Genomic DNA, 16958 nt, shown 5'->3' with positions numbered 1-16958 from the left:
CGAGAATTCCGTCAAAAATCTCATCTATGCTTCATAACTTCACTTCCACAATCGAGAATCGATTGGATCAGTCATAAATATGCATATCGATGCGGGTGATCTTCTCGCGAAATCAGCAGCGCGTGCTGATCAATTAGCGCGATCGGTGGACTTCCGCGGTGTCTTGGGGTGGCGTCTTGGGTGGGATTGGTGGGCGCGCTGGATGGATCCGCTGAGTGGTGTGTGTCCGAAGTGGCGCCTATTCAAAAAACGCGCGAGCAAAAAAGCCGCAACGTGCAGAACTTCTGGGGGAAACTCGGAGTATTGGCCTGTCGTATAAATACATAATCGCAGTGCGATCATTACCCAGTTGCCACTGCTAAGCGTTCGGATTGTGTGGTGTGTGCCCACCCGTGCGGAGCAGTCAAGCCCCCAAGAGAGGATCTCGTGAGTGCGTACAATTGCCAAGGGCAGCGGTAGTGAACAAGTGCGTGTAGCATCGAGTCGTGATCACCCGTGATCCAGAGGGCAAACGGAGTTTTTCTTGTTGAGAAGAAATAGAATTGCTGCAAGAGTATCTCTCTCTTTGTGCAGCTCTTGCAATATATTATCTCTCTTCTGCACCTATATAATTGGAAAAAAAGAGAAAAAGAAAACCTCCGCTAGACTGACCACATATTCAAGCAAGTGCACAAGCACACAGTGATCGTCCAGAGTGTGATCACACAAATCTGAAGCGGTATCAGTGAATAAAAATTGGAATAATTAGAGTCATAATCAGTGTAACGATTTTGTGTGCGAAAGTGAAAGTGAAACAGAGTCATACAGAGCACAAAGTATGCCACCAAAGCCACAAGAGAGCATTCCCGTGATCGGTGATCGATTGCGGGAGGCTCCGTCGGCGTCCACGGCGGATCACAGGGAAACCGCAGAGCGACAAGCTCAGGGCGAGCGCGGATATGTGAACAGGGTGTTCGAGAGCGACGAGAAGTCCTCGGCGCTGGATTTGCGTCCACCGCAGCAGCTGAAGGCCGATCCAGACAAAGGCGTCAAGATCATCGACTTTGACGACCTGCTTCCGCACATCGGGGAGTTCGGGCTGTTCCAGAAGATCCTCTTCCTGTGCATGATTCCCTTCGCCTTCTTCGTCGCCTTCGTGTACTTCTCGCAGATCTTCATCACCCTCGTACCAGAGGAGCACTGGTGTCTGGCGCCAGAGCTGAAGCACTTGGATCTCGACACGAGGTAAGGGGGAAAACCCACAGTTTCCATCTCAATCTTGCACCCAAGATGATAAAGTATAATTTTACAACAACAAAAACGTCATCAACTTGACCTGCTTTTGTGCAGAATTGTACTGAACCGTAAAATCACTTTATTACTGTTATTGCCATTTTTTCCTCCCCGTTTCAACAAAACCATTAGGTTTGTTGCACAAGTTGAAATCATATATTGAAGAGTGAATCAGAAGTTTATATTTTATTATTCCAACCAGCAAAATTTGCTCTTTAAAATTTTGCTCGGGAAAATTGGTGACTTCACTGGTGATGAAGTTCTTCTCTTGTGCGGGTTTTTCCATGAGACATATGGAACAAGGGGGAGATAATACGCCTTAAAACACTTCTAAATTTACCTGACACTTCTAGAACCTGAAGTTTTTTAGACTGTTTCCACATTGATTCCCAAATTATAATGAATTTCTTGAGTTTCCATCCGTTATTTCTGCAAGAATTAATTTAAAAACGCTTTTTGGGGCGTCTTTTGCGATCATAACCTAAAAATATAACCAAAAGATCTTCAAAAATTCACTTTGGAGTCTGTTTAGTGCAGATTTGAACTCAAAATCATGCAGAATTTTTTCTATATGAACATTTTCCAAGTTCTAATGACTATTTTTAAGGTTATGTTCGGGTTCAATACACTTTACAATGTTTCGTGGAGTCAAATTCTTAATTCTGCCAATAACTAACGATCTCTTGGACTTGAGCATAAGAATTGATGTGCTAGAATGCGATTATTCACTAAATCTATTCTTGAATCGTTACATAACCTAGAAAAGTATTTTTTTGATTGTTTTTGTGTAAAATTAAAAAGAAATCCGAAGGATTGGGACAATTTTGTCAATCCAGCTTTTTATTATTTTAACTTCTTAAGTACTTCTGCTGAACTGTACACCACTTCTGACTGTATTATCTCCCCCTTGATATGGAACAACCGTGCAACTTCTTCACGCGATTGTGGCTGTAAATGAAGTTGTAATGGGCACTGAAGCTTAATCTACCAGTCAATCTCCTTAGACGATTTCAGTGCACTATCTTTCCCGCCGTTTTTTGCCACGAGATCTCTTGTCATTTTGTGTAATTACTCTATTGCGGTGCCACTGAGTTGATATCTCGGCATTGTACAAAGGGGATAATGATAGTTGTCCGCCAATGTGTGAAGCACCAAATCGCGCGTTGATGTTTTCAAGCGACCTTCAGAGGACTTGAACTTTCCACATGTTGCACATTTTGCGTCAGATTGTTGACTTTTCAATTGGCATGGTTGCGGCTGAGCGGGAACTCCCGCAGGTGAGCCACAATCACACCCACATCCACGGACGTGATCAATTGTGATCAATTGCGATGGTGCAGAAGAAAATGTGCCGCAGAAGAACCGCGCCAGCTGCTTGCGGACTTTACGATGTCCAGCAATCGTTTGTGACATCGCACGAGTGGAGAACTAATTTGCTGTGACACGAATCAATTAATCAAGGGAATTACCGCGTGGTTTGGCACAAACAAAGCTCTCAGCGTCGAATATTGACTTTCAATTCCGCTCACGAGATTATAAGACAAACACCTCATCTCAACTGGCTCGTGCCATTGTCAATACGGCGCGCACAGCGTCATCAGAGACTCCAAAACACCGCGCAGGTGGAGACGCAATGTGATGACGAGTGATTCCCATCAATGACGCTCCACGCGGGGAATTTCGGCTGGACGCGAAGCCGTAAATCACGCGAACACGGGAGCCTTATTTATGAAGACAATAATGGTGTGACATGAAGAAGTCCGTAAGTTATGATCATGATTGACCCCGTTATTGACTTTTAATCGCACTACTCTAATTAGTGGTCAATCTAAATAACATAATTAATATGTGAGAATGTAAACCATTTTAATATTAATTTTTTTTTCGCCGCAAACATTTCGATTATTAGTATTTTGTGCACAACCTTGTACCTAGTTGAACAGAGAAGAGAGAAGAGAAAAAGAAGCAAAATCACCTCACCTTGCCCCGTTGCTGTTTCGCGTATAAAATTAAAAGACCGAAAAAGTATGAGACATAAAATATGTAAACCTCAATTTTTCGTGTATTTAACTTTTGATGGATGCTCAAGCGAAGAATGTCTCAACAAATGATGAAAATGTAAATTGCAGAGAGAGGAATTGGTGGTTGATTGTGTCAACATGGAAGATTTCGCGGGTTCTTTTTGTGAAAATCAGGGAATTTTTCACATATGGGATTCGTAAGAAATTTGAGATGATTAATACGGAGTGTTTATTGTTGTTGTTTGTGGCAAAGTAATAATAAGACTCGAAAATGAGTCAATTTACGAAACCAGAGAATTCACAGCAAGAGTCCAATTGCATTAAGCAATCGTGCAAAATCTCCTTTTTTTTCTAGTATTTTGATAAATGATGCTTTCAAGCACATCAAATTTCTTTCACAATTTGCAGATTCACTTTTAAGCGTGATGAGTAATTCCGTGGTTGATTCTCAGGCATAATAATAAATTAACAGGTTTTCTTCTCCACAAATCTACTCATGATCGGTTCATTTGCATAAATTGATCGACAAACAAATATGATTTTCCATCACTTAGCGAAGAGCGGGGAAGTTTTGACCATTTTTTAAACTTCTTCTTGTGCTTTTCTTTGCAGATTGCGACTGTCTGTGCCAAAAGTGAATGCCGATGACGGCGGCTTCGCGTACAGCAAGTGCCTGATGTACGATGTGAACTACACGGAAATCATCGAGTCGGGAATCACAGAGCCCGACCCCAGCTGGCCAGTCACTTCCTGTCGTCATGGTTGGGAATATAACTTCACGGATATTCCGTACGAAACTGTAGCGACGCAGGTGAGATTCTCGTCGTGTGACTCATGGGCAATCTCTGATTGCGCGCCGAAATGAGGAAAATCCGCTCAGACAGCCAAATGAGCCAAATGCGGCCCACTCACCGCCTCTTTTCTTCATTGCTAAACTCCACTTCCTGTTCTCGTACACAGTTCGATTGGGTGTGCGAGAATGCCGCCCTGCCGACCATCGCGCAGTCGATATTCTTCCTGGGTGCCATTGCGGGCGGCCTGATCTTCGGCTGGATCGCCGATCGCTTCGGGAGGATTCCGGCTCTGGTGGGATGCAACCTGATGGGCTTCTTCGCGGGCGTCGCCACGGCGTACGTGAGAAGCTTCTGGGAGTTCAGCCTGTGTCGCTTTCTCGTGGGCTTCGCCTTCGACAACTGCTTCACCATGATGTACATTCTCGGTGAGTGATGGATAAATATTGTCAACACCTGACAAACACGTTTACTTGACACAAATTCTCACATATGTGAAAATTCATTTTCTCAATCTCTGCGATGCTCTAATTGGGAGCCTTAATTCGTTAATGAGGCCGCCGATTGTAATTGAGCAGCACGAGAGACTTTTTATGCGTCCACAAAAAATACCTTTCATCTGTGTCAATTCTATTGATTGATCGGGAGCTTTTTTTTTGTCCCCCAACATCTCTGATAGGATTAAAGGCCGCTCAGTGTCAAGCCGGTAGTTGTGTAAATACACTCCATACAGATTGTTGACAATGGGAAAGGTTCTTTGGCGTACTGAGAATTTTCCAACCTTGACTATGGCCAAGAATTGGAAACCCTCACGAAATATTATCGAATAAAACATTATATTGCGCTGGCCAGCGTGTGTGTGTGTGTGTGGACCAATCGACCACAAAATTGTTAATCGTAGAATAAATCAAATCCGCAAATTCACTGCACAAGGTTACCCCTTTCAATTAAAGTAATTTTGTTGAGATTTTGTGAAAACCACAATTACACGGAGTTCACAGACTTGATCATAAGGCGCACGTTTCGTGCTGTCTTTCCTCCGTGTCTCCCTTTTGTCTCTCTCGCATTCAATTCAGGGTGTTCGCATTGATGGGGAGTGATTGGCAGCGAACTTGCAGAGACATTCACGACATCATGAGAGCTTAATTGCAACTTGTGAAGGCACAACTATTGGTCGATCCGCAACTAATCTCTCAACACAATACAAACTCATCGACCGAGACAAAGTTATTTATACTCAATAATTCATTTCTAATGTAATACATTAATGTGTGCCTTCATATAGAAGAAAAAAAAACTATAATACACTAAGGAATGGATTTGGAGAAGTCATAAGGAAATCCGGTTGGACTTGTGAAAACAAAAATGCACGACTTTAAGTCGGATCCTTGAGGAACTTTAGGGGCCCATGCGAACAGAATAGAAACACACATGGCAAACCATCATTCGAGTGCGTTGTGAAATATCCGAAATGTTGCAATGTTATTCTTTTTTACACTCTCAGAGTCAGTACCCTGTGCGGGTAAATTGGGTTTAATGATTCCATTTGGTGAATAATTGCGACACAAACGCACAGCGTTTGTGCAAGCTTCGAAAAAACCAACAAACGCACGCACAAAAATACCCAAAAAAACCCTCTATCTTCTTCCACAGCAAACATTATAAAGCATCCTAGGGCTATGTTTGGGTAAAAAATACACACAACAATGACATATATTGCAATTTTCATGTTCATTACACACTCTTTTGTGTACTTTTTGGCATCGTATTCAAAACTACTTCGACGGTTGAACTGGAAACTATTCAAAGTCAAAAAATATCAATTTTTCAGGAGAGGAAGTTGAAAATTTAGCGTTAAAATCGCTGCGAAATATACCGAAATTGCCTCAAACGGCTTCTAATTGTTCAGTAAAGTGTTTTTATTGCTCTATAAAAATTATTTTATAAATGTTTCAGTTAATTTCTTTGGTATTTATTAGAAATTTTAACTGAAATATTGCGAATTGAACGATAAACTGAAAATATTAGCTTCCAAAGTCTATTAAATCAATTTCTCATACTTTATCTGTACTTTTTCTCAAAGTTCACACTGAAAATTCAACAAACATTATAGAAAAATCACGAAAATCCAAAATTATAACTGTATTATAAGTGATCTATGATTTCTTATTATTTTCCATTGAATTATCAACTTTTCATTCGAAGCTGGAAAAATTAAAAACGACTTTTCACAGTCTTCCATTCACCCGTCGATTTGGAGTGTGCAATTATATGGCAATTTAGTTGGTAAAAAGAGTGACGAAAAACCAGAAGCTATTTTGGGTGAATGGCATTGTTGAAATTGCAGTGCGACGGCGGTAATATGTTTGGATTTATGCAGATATCATTTATCTCCTGATTAACTTAGACTTCCTGCACACTTTGCATAGCATAGTCACCTTAGAAATGCGCCAATTTTTATCGACTACCGCAACAAAATCCAATGGTAATGGCAAATGTTTACAAAATGAGCAAGATCTTGAGATAGACATTTGATGTGTCTGTGGCGCGGAGTTGAGAAAATGCCCATGAAATTGGATTTCGTGGTCATTGAGATTTTGTGTCCACAAAGACTCAGGTGACTTTTCCTCTCTTGCAGTGCTGGAGTACGTGGGGCCAAAGTGGCGAACTTTTGTGGCCAACATGTCCATTGCCATATTCTTCACCATTGGATCGTGCTCACTGCCCTGGATTGCTTACTACCTGGCGGACTGGAAGATGTTCACAATTGTAACTTCGGCTCCACTTGGTCTTGCCATTCTGACGCCACTTATCGTTCCGGAATCAGCAAGGTCTGACCTTCCCCTTCACTCCACATCCACGTGCCCAGATGCCAAGACACGATACTCAACCTCTCTTTCTCTCCCTCTCTCTCTCTGTCTTCGCAGGTGGTTGGTGTCGCAGGGAAAGATTGACAAAGCCATAAAGATTTTGAGGAAATTCGAGAAGATCAACGGAACTGACGTCCCACCGCAAATATACAACGATTTCACGGTAAGTCTGCAGCTTCAATTCCAAGAATATTTCCTTACATTCATTGAAATGCAAAATCCTCTTTGACTTTTGTTCATGAAATTCATGATTGAGCTTCTGAAGGTTAATTAAGTATTCGACGCCATAAGCTATGGGTTCGCAAGAAAATGCCAAACATTATATTCATCATAAACATGTTTTGTCTAGGTATGAATGCAAAGTCAATTAATCAAGCCTGGAAGCTTCTTCGGTTTCAATTAACATTATCAATCTTCCAATTGAAATATTGTGCGGATGATTCATTAATATTATTATGGCAATTAAAAGCTATTTAACCGTATTATGATTGAAATGATCTCTTTGGATTTTAACTATAATGGATTTTCTATCATTAAACACGAAATTTTAATTGAGATTCTCTTACCTCATTGAACATTCATGTATTCATAAAATTCCCCAAACGATTCGCAGGTAATAAATTTGAGTGGAAAAATGATAATAATAATAAATAGTAAATATGGTAATTATGCCGAGTACTTTGATGAGGAAAATGCAGCATTTTCCTGGATGTTTATATAACATATATAGTAAACCATTAGCCAATATAACAAGTTTAATTTAAATTTCAAATGAAATCTTCTTGCACATAGTCGGAAAATGACCAAAATAGATGATGTTAAATCACGTCATGAGACTCATTTCTATTCATATATGCAACCATGACATTGTACTTTTATAACACCCATCATAAATACTTAATTTGTTCGATATCTTTTTTTTTACAACACTCTCAATTCTCACTTGAGAAGAAGACTGTCGATTGTTGGAGATAGCATTCGGCCTTATTAGAATTCAGATTCTGTACTGCGATCGTGACGCTTCTAATCTTTGCCATTGCAGGAGAGTTGTGCCAAAATCCGCGAAGAGGAGACAGACACTGAGAGCTACTCGGTGTTGGATCTCTTCCGGACGCCGCGTCTGCGGAAGATCACCATCGTTCTGGTGCTGATCTGGATGGCGATTTCGCTCGTGTTCGACGGACACGTGCGGAATGTGGGTTCGCTGGGACTGGATATCTTCTTCACATTCACCGTGGCCGCGGCCACGGAATTCCCTGCCGACACTCTGCTGACCCTGACGCTGGATCGCTGGGGTCGACGGTGGCTGGCGTGCGGCACGATGGTGTTCAGCGGAGTGTTCAGTCTGCTGGCCACTGTGGTGCCCATTGGCGTCTATTCGGCCACTCTGGCCATCCTCGGGCGCTTCGCTGTGAACATTTCCTACAACATCGGCCTTCAGTATGCCGCTGAGCTTCTGCCCACGGTGGTGCGCGCTCAAGGCATCGCTTTCATCCACATCATGGGCTACGTCGCGAGCATCGTGGCGCCGTTCGTCGTGTACCTGAGCAACATCACAGTGTCTCTGCCCCTAGTGGTTCTCGGCATCGTGGGCATCCTCGGGGGACTGCTGTCCCTCCTGCTTCCCGAGACACTCAATCACGAACTGCCGCAGACTCTCGCCGATGGCGAGGAGTTCGGCAGAGGACAACGCATCTGGGACTTCCCATGCTGCAGCAAGTGAGTTTCCCTGGGCTTAATAGCTATTCTGGAGACCGTTTTTCTCACACTTGACTTTCTCTCTTCTCTCTTCCGTGTAGGAAAATTGATGAAGCTGATAAGCAGATTGAACACTTCAAGAGAGCCTCCAATTCGAGTGGCAGGAGGAAATCTGTGCGCGGATCGACACGGGGTGAGATTCGCTCGAGTCTCATCCAGCGCTCATCCGTGCGATCCAGAATTGCCGCGGCGTCCCCGTAGGGCGAAACACATGACAAGATATCTTGAGACGTGCGCTCCTCGCATGAGGGGCGGTCTGTGTGATGATGAGGGCCAGAATCTAGTCAGTCATCGCTGCGCCATAAGTCAATTAATCTTCACATTTTGACCCTTTCGGCCTCCACTAGGGCGAAAAGCGGAACTTTCTCATTGTATTGTATACATTGTATCTGACGAAGCAATTAGAGCTGAAATCTTGTATCGGAATTAACTTGATGACACTCCACAAGCTATGGAACAGCAAAGTAGAGGGATATATAATGTAAATACTGGCTGCCATTGATTTCTTCTTCGTCAATTTCTGGTGGGTGAGAGAGTGACTCAAGGAAGCAATTAGTGATTTAGCGAGAAGAGAGTCTTGAATATCATTTGCCTTGATTCCTTTCCCCCCACTCAACATCTTCAAGTTTAATGTTACTTTGTCCATTTACAATTGCAACGATTTTACCACTTAAGAGTGATGTAATTATACGATTACTCATATAAGTTCTCCATATAAATTGCATTTTATCATTGTAAGTGAAATAAAACGAGAGAATTTATTTTGTAGAAATAAAATAAAAGACAATTGAGCATGAAGACGGCCAACTATTTATCTCTTTTTCCCACACTTTTTCGCAAATGTTTCTTTGGTTGTTGAAGAGCGCGCGTGTGTCACACAGAAAATGGAACCAAACACGAGGGCACAATTGGTGCAAATCTGCTTTTGACTTTGCCATGAAAGCTCTACACTCTTTTTGCCTTTTTTCCCAACACTCTCCGGCCTTCACTTGTGAATGTCATCACGATTATAATTCGCAGTCTCATTTGCATTGTGTGATAGTCGCATGAAAATCCCCCTTCGCGTGTGTTTTTCCCTCTTTCCCAAGGGAGAATGGGATGATTTGGTCCAGAGTTTGTCATGATAAGACACCCGGAAAAAGGTACAATCTGCTCCTCGAATCCTTCCCTTTTTCTTCATCACACCAGTGCGTGTATTCCAGAGTCACTGGGATGCGTGCAAAAAAGGGTTCTGCCAAGGAAATTGCCTATGAACGGGAAAGTTCTTCTTCACAGCCTAACACAACACTGCACACCATCAGAGGGATAAATAAAAAAGGCTCAGGTTTGCACAGAAAAAAGACTATCAGAGGAAATTGATTAAGAAGTCTCGGGTATAATATAAATATTGTGAGAAGTCTTTCACAGTGAGTTGAATTGAATAAGAAATCAATAAGTTCTTTTCACCATGGAACGTGATTTAACTTTTTTTCTGTGTACAAAAATTCGAAAGGAATTTTTATGTATTCTTGTCTGTCGGATTTATATTTACCTTCACGTTGCTGCAAATCTTTGAAATATATTCAAGGAATAATATTTCCACCTTATCTAATCAATTTTTCAACTAATGAAAACAACTCATTATTGAGAAGTGAAAATAATGTGTCTTGAGAGATATCAAGGTGAGTGTTTAGATTAAAAATTTATCATAATTCGCTATGCTTCTTTCTTCTCTAAAAACAACTAAAAATTTCCTGAGGTTGTTCAGGTGCATTGAGAATTGAAAATCGTCCTCGCAAAGTCATAAAAGTCATTAGCAAACGGGTTTAATGAAATTATTTTTCCCAATTATTGACATCAAGAAGTGCATGAAAATCGCACAAGAACTCCTATTTTAAATACGAGTTTCCATAATATATCAATCAATCATTAATAAATGTGTAATCAATGTCACGTGTCGCACTGAGTTAAGCATTTTTAAATAATCTATTCAGAATAAGAACTCGTATGAAAAGTATTTATTAAAGATCAATTAGCCGTTTCCTCGCAATTTACAGAATTTACTTAGAAATTATAAAAAATTCTATGACGCTCGTGAGACAAATTAGATTAAACATGATCTTTTCATTTGACTTTGTGGACAAATGTTGACATTATGCTTTCCATAATCGTTTACTATTGAAGTCATTGTGTTGGAGATAAATAAATCTTAATTAACAATGGCTTGTTCATCACGTTTTCTTTCATGAATTAACATCTCTAATACACATTTTTTCTGCTTTGCAGTCTTGCAGCATAAATTGAGACAATAAATTCAGCAAACATGAAATGGAAATTCAAGCCTGGCTGACCATCTACAGCAAGAAAAATACATAAAACTATCTCAATGACCAAGTGACGAGCACTCGAGCACAAGTGTAGACATGTGTTATGTCTTGAGCAAATTGCTGATGCTGTGGAAGTCGAATTAATTATCCCAGCCGAAGAATAAGTGTGCAAATAAAGTTTATGTGCATATGAAAATGAATGAAAAATGTCTGGCTCTGGGCTGTGTATCAAGTGCTGCGGCACAAGTTGATGGCGCGTTGCACGCTTCATTTTCTTGTTGAGATGAAGGCGAGAAAAAATAATGAGACGAGACTTTCCTCGGCGGAGTCTTTCATTAGACAGAAAAGTGTATTTAAACAAGCACAAATACGAGAGACAAACATGCGGTTGAGAGGAGCTTTTTACACTGGTTTTTAATTTAAATAAATTTGCTCGCACATTTGGCCAAAATTTAAATAATCCACAATTTTAATTTGACTCCCCGCCATGTCTCAAAAATCATCAGTCCACACACTTTTGTGTTGGCAGATTATTGGATAATAATGATGATGAGATGAGGAGAATGAAAATTTTATTGGTGGCCTCACGAGACACCACGTTTTTTCTCATGCCTTTCGCCCCCAAAATCTGCTCTGAATATCGCGAATGGAATTCAATATTTGCCCGGAATGTGTTGCTGAAGGGACGTCCTATTTATTGGCTGTGACATGATAATAATTAAAATTCAGAGTGAAGGATGATGAAATCATTTATATTGTGTGTGTTTCAGGAGTCAAGTGTGCGCGCCCTTCTTCAAAATATGTCGAGATGTGTCTGTCGAAAGAGCGAGAGGGCTCGTCTAGAGGGTTGTCAAGAGTGGCGTCGATGACACCACTTATTGATTTCTGTCCCAACGGTTATAAACAAATAAAAGGAATTTCTGATGGCACTTTGAATTCTCTCCCGAAATGTCTCTCTGATGTATCCATTGAATTTCAACTCCTCCGCACTTCGTCCAATTCGTCGTTGGTTCAGTAAAATAAAACAAACATTGCGAGGAAAAACTTGTGTGTTTCATCTGCACGCTGTGCAGAAGGGATTCCTTCCTCAGGAGATTTAACTTTGTGTGGATTGTGTGATGTAAGAATAAATTACTGTATCAAGACCACCTTCTTGCCTCAACTTTATGCCACCAAGTCACCCCCCTTTTCCACCCCCCTCAATTCCACCCACGAAGCAACACACATTTGTGTAGTGTTGCGAGTTATGGATTGTGTGTGCAAGAATAGGATTCTGGCCAAATCTACACCATAACATGTGGAATTATTTATTATTTTGTATATTATTTGTCTTCAGTGGCTGGAAAAAGGGGGCAGAAAGAGAGCGGAGACAGAGGAAATCCCTGTGTAAATGCCTGAAAACGACAAACTGCGCTGCTGGGCATTTTTTCCGTGCATGTGAAAACCATTCAGATATTCCCGAGAGATGTATAGAAATCACATAGGAATACTGCCGTATTTTCCCGGAACATTTTCATCCTTAGCCAGCAGTAGTAAAAAGGGGACTTTTGGTCTCTTTATTTCGTTACAGTTCACGTAAGCATTGTCTGTATCTGATATTTTATTAGGGTATCTGTTGGGCATTTTAACCTACAACGTGGGCAATGACATGAAATTGTGTGTATGCGGAAATATTGACTTTCCTACCCTATTTTCCGGCCCTAATGCCCAAATGTGTGAAAAATAATTCGAAACGCAGGTACAAAAATGGATGATACAGCGGTTAAAATGTTGGGAAAGATAAATTCTATCGTGATTTGGAACACATTTTCCGCACAAATACCTAAATCACGATTATCTTTCTTGTGACATTTGCACTAATAAAAAATAATGATCTATTAGTCACTTAGTGCTACTCAAGGGGAAAATCACTAGACGATTTTTGAGGGATTATTAATCAAATATTTAAATATTGATTCTTACTTTGTAGAGAAAAAATGAAATAATCCAAATTTTTATTTAAAAATCAGAAAATTGAATGTTTTCGGCAAATTAAGGGGTTTAAACACCCTTGAATAATCTATAAACCACTATAATTTATTATATTATTATTATTATTAAATATTTAAAAATTCAAGAAACAATCAAATATTTTACTTTTTTAATGGTCTGAAATTGCTAGTAATTTTCCCCTTCGTGCTAGTTAAATAAAATTAATGTATATTTGTTGATATGTGAATGAGAAAATGCGCAAATCTCTTATGACGATTCATTTTTATAAAGTCATAATATTTACAAAATCAATATCAAAGATGTCAACATCAGTAAAAGCTAGTGGAGTGAAATTAAATGATGATGACTAGAGAACAGATTTCGTGCCAAACATTCTAGTGGAATTTTCATCATGAACTTCGATCATAACGCAATTGCAGATGTTATTTTCCTTTGGGGGAGGGAAAAAAACCTGTTATCTGTAATTCTTGATTTTAGCACTGCTTTGTAAAAGAATTGTATTTATTTCCTTGACCTGATAAATCCGGTAAACATGACTCCACTCTGCAAATGTATGACGCTATATCTATTCTAGATTTGTCACTTCTTTCATCGAGAAGACTGTTTGTCGTTCCTCATTCATCAGAAATGTCTATACATTATTTACTCAGTTGTATGACATTGTGCATATTTTATTTTTTACTGCTCCACCTCGAAATTCGTGCTGCTCTTCTGTAAATGATAGCAAATTTTAATCTTTTCCAGCAGTTAAATGACATTTTGCACGTGCACAATTTGAATTCTCTTTATTGCTCAACTTTGCACATTTGTGCTGCTCTTTTGTAATTGATGGCAAAATTTCAATTTTCACTCAAACAAAATTTAATTATGTATATAATATAAATCACCAATTATTTATCAATTTAAAATCAATTAGCGTCTAGAGGAGCTTTTTTTCCTACATTGTCCACGTATTTTCAATGTCTGGCTTTTCACAATAATAATAAAAAAAAGTTTTTCAGTAATAAAAAGCAGAATGATTTTAGCATGTCGCGAAAGGTAATTGGCATCTGCGACACTTTTAAATTTCACAGGTTCTCCTGAATCGGTTTCAGTACAATTCTTCTCTGCGCTTCGTGAAGTTCAGGAACAAGTCAATAATGGATGTTGTGGATCGTGGACAATTCTCAATAATCGACTACATTTGCTTCGCTTTTGTGCTCTTCTTCTCCGCCGTGATTGGATTTTACCATGGCGCCAAATCACGGAAGAGCGCCAGCACGAAGGATGATTACCTCCTCGGCGGCAGAGATATGGGCTTGCTTCCTGTTACATGCTCACTTGTGGCCACCGTCACATCCGGAATGACAATCGTGGGCCTCTCGGCGGAGGCTTATGCCCATGGAATTCACACTTGGATGCTGAGTGTGACGCTTCTGGTGTCGAACACGGTTTTCCTGCACGTCTTCATTCCCGTGCTGTATGAACTGAAAGTGGCGTCGAGTTTTGAGTATTTGGAAATGCGATTCAGCCGAAGTGTGCGAGTGTTTGCGAGCGGGGTTTACACAGTGGCAGGATTAGTGTACTTGCCAGTTACCGTGTACGTTCCGGCCTTGGTGTTCAACAAAGTCACAGGAGTTAATATTTACGCAACTGTGATTGCTCTGTCCATCCTTTGTGCCTCCTACACGGCAGTCGGAGGCTTCAAAGCCGTGGTCTGGACAGACGTTCTGCAGCTGATCCTCATGGTAGTTTCCACCATCATTGTGGCGACTGTTGGCGCCATTTCTGTCGGAGGATTCGAGAATATTTGGGACGCAGCTGAGCGAGGCGGAAGACTCAACTGGATAAAGTATGCAATTACGCCAGTGTATTAAGGACTTCAAGTGTAATGGAAATGTGTTCTAGTTTCAGTGACTTTGGCAGCAGAACCGTCATCTGGGCATACGTAAACTCTTCTCTCATAAATATATATCAATTTGGACTCAATCAAACCTGTCTTCAGCGATTTCTCGCCTTGTCGAGCTTGAAGAAAGTCAAAATCGCCTCCTGGATCGTCGTCATTGCTTTCGGATGCTTCATTTTCATGGCCCAATTCATTGGTGTCATCATGTATGCTTCTTACGAAACTTGCGATCCTTTCACTCAAGGCATCATTCAGAAGCTTGACCAAATCCTTCCACACTTTATTCAGGAGAAAGCTTCAATATTCACAGGATTCAACGGCATTTTCATAGCAGGCATTTTCGCTGCAAGTCTCTCCACAACATCATCTTATCTAAATGCTTTGGGAGGAACTATTTATGAAGACTTCTTGAGCTATCGCTTTGTCAATATTGAGGAGAGAACAGCCAAGAAAATTTTGAAGGCAATTGTGCTGATTCTAGGCGCTGTTCAAGTGTTGATGGTGACTGTTGTGCAGAAAATGGGAATGATCTATAAGATAACAAATCAAACCATGACTCTGTCAACGAGTACAATATTTGGCTTCTTCATGGCCGGCGTTCTTCTGCCCAAAGTTAACGGAAAGGTAATTTATCTACTGAGCAAATTGTAAGAATCTAATGTTCCTCTGTGTTCTCAGGGAGCTCAAGCAGGTGCGTGCGTCGGTGGAATTGTCCTTACAGTCCTCATTATTGGCGGTATGGCAAACAAACCTGAACCGACACTTCCACTCTCGACTGATGGCTGTTCATCGCAAAAAGACGCCCTGCAATTCAGTAATTCAACAATAATTGCTAATGAGAAAGTAATATCTGAAGCTTCTGATGATGTAATTTGGCTGTTTAAGATTCCTTTTGTATATTTTGGCCTCATTGGGATGCTATGCAATCTTTTAACGAGCTACATTGTTAGTCTGTTGACTGGAGGAAATGTCATTGAGAATCAGAAACTTCTGGCTCCATTTCTCAGAACAAATGCAAGAGAGCATCGAGAAAACTTATCGCAAAAGGAAAACTTAATACAGAGAATTGCATGGAGTAAAAACTAGTGCAATTTCTTCACAATTTCCAAGACTTTTCAATAAAGACACCCCACATCTTAGGCTCCTTTTCTGGTCTGACTATATAAGCTTAAGTAATAAATTTGGATAAGAAAAAAACTTTAATATCCTCAGTTATTTATAGTGTAACATCTGCTGCTCAATCTTGGCATTCGCATTACACGAGTTTGCCGAAAGCCTTTGCTGAAACACTGCATGAAGATGCAATTTTCCAACTTTCTGTTGATATTCTACACCGAAGCGGCGGCAGTTTGCGAAATTTAATATGCAAGCACTGTGAGTGGCTAATGAAGAGCATCAACAAATAATTGTAAGTTAATTTGCAATGTGAGAGTGGAAATTTTGAACACTTTGGCGTTATATCGGTGTTGCGAATGACCTAATTAATTACATTCTCACATTTAATTCATTTTAACATCCTGTCTGCGAACTTCAGCACGTTCAAAGTTCACGGCACTTTGTTGGGAGAGTGCCTAACGATGATTTGTAGGGAAGTCAAGAGGCCTGGAAAGGACACAGACTCGTCTATCCTCTTCAACGTCTGTCACTTCCAATGCATTCGCATTTATTGCCTACGTCTTGTTTTATGTAATATCGTGAAATTTAAGAATTCTGCAATAAATTGAATTTCATTGAATCCCTCATTAACTAAGCTCATTTAAAGTCCATTATAAATTCGTCCTCTGCCACTCAGCCAACACTTTATGGTTGGAAGGATCCTTGAATAATCCCAGAGTCTCGCAAATGGCATCCAATTCCATGGAAGATGTATGAAACATTTCATCAATTGGATCAATTACTTTACTCAGATTAAATAGCTTATTAATGAACAATTTTTAAAATCACAAAACCTCTTCTTTTGCCCATTATCTTGTTATTGGCAATTATTGTTTCTACTTCTCCACCCAAATATCCTTCCACAGTAGCCAGAATAATGTCCGACGTAAGGATAACAAACGACATAA

At 40.3% G+C, this 16958-nt stretch overlaps 2 protein-coding genes across 2 annotated transcripts; both read left to right on the top strand.

Moving 5' to 3' along the window:
- Nucleotides 1–346: 346 nt before the first annotated feature.
- Nucleotides 347–9008, top strand: LOC132264443 (organic cation transporter protein-like). Its single transcript, XM_059764660.1, has 7 exons — nucleotides 347–1224; nucleotides 3906–4104; nucleotides 4254–4512; nucleotides 6723–6915; nucleotides 7012–7117; nucleotides 7997–8673; nucleotides 8754–9008. Exons 1-7 carry the CDS (start codon nucleotides 818–820, stop codon nucleotides 8911–8913), a joined length of 2001 nt encoding a protein of 666 aa, XP_059620643.1. The 5' UTR covers nucleotides 347–817; the 3' UTR covers nucleotides 8914–9008.
- Nucleotides 9009–14149: 5141 nt separating this feature from the next.
- On the top strand, nucleotides 14150–16077 carry LOC132264463 (sodium-coupled monocarboxylate transporter 1-like). The gene is made up of 3 exons (XM_059764682.1): nucleotides 14150–14841; nucleotides 14898–15519; nucleotides 15574–16077. Exons 1-3 carry the CDS (start codon nucleotides 14150–14152, stop codon nucleotides 15979–15981), a joined length of 1722 nt encoding a protein of 573 aa, XP_059620665.1. The 3' UTR covers nucleotides 15982–16077.
- Nucleotides 16078–16958: the final 881 nt, after the last annotated feature.

Source organism: Phlebotomus argentipes, unplaced genomic scaffold (genome assembly GCF_947086385.1).
Source record: "Phlebotomus argentipes unplaced genomic scaffold, Phlebotomus argentipes genome assembly contig_35, whole genome shotgun sequence".
In the NCBI taxonomy this organism is placed as follows: domain Eukaryota; kingdom Metazoa; phylum Arthropoda; class Insecta; order Diptera; family Psychodidae; genus Phlebotomus; species Phlebotomus argentipes.
Note: the sequence above shows the minus strand (reverse complement) of the source record. Positions and strands in the feature narration are given on the sequence as shown.

Excerpts from the sequence above, each read along its gene's own strand:
- LOC132264443 (XM_059764660.1), top strand. The coding sequence starts at position 818 with ATGCCACCAAAGCCACAAGAGAGCATTCCCGTGATCGGTGATCGATTG. Across the intron at positions 6,916-7,011 it reads ATCGTTCCGGAATCAGCAAG|GTGGTTGGTGTCGCAGGGAA; the intron begins GTCTGACCTTCC and ends CTGTCTTCGCAG. Across the intron at positions 8,674-8,753 it reads GACTTCCCATGCTGCAGCAA|GAAAATTGATGAAGCTGATA; the intron begins GTGAGTTTCCCT and ends TCTTCCGTGTAG.
- LOC132264463 (XM_059764682.1), top strand. The coding sequence starts at position 14,150 with ATGGATGTTGTGGATCGTGGACAATTCTCAATAATCGACTACATTTGC. Across the intron at positions 14,842-14,897 it reads GGAAGACTCAACTGGATAAA|TTTCAGTGACTTTGGCAGCA; the intron begins GTATGCAATTAC and ends AATGTGTTCTAG. Across the intron at positions 15,520-15,573 it reads TGCCCAAAGTTAACGGAAAG|GGAGCTCAAGCAGGTGCGTG; the intron begins GTAATTTATCTA and ends CTGTGTTCTCAG.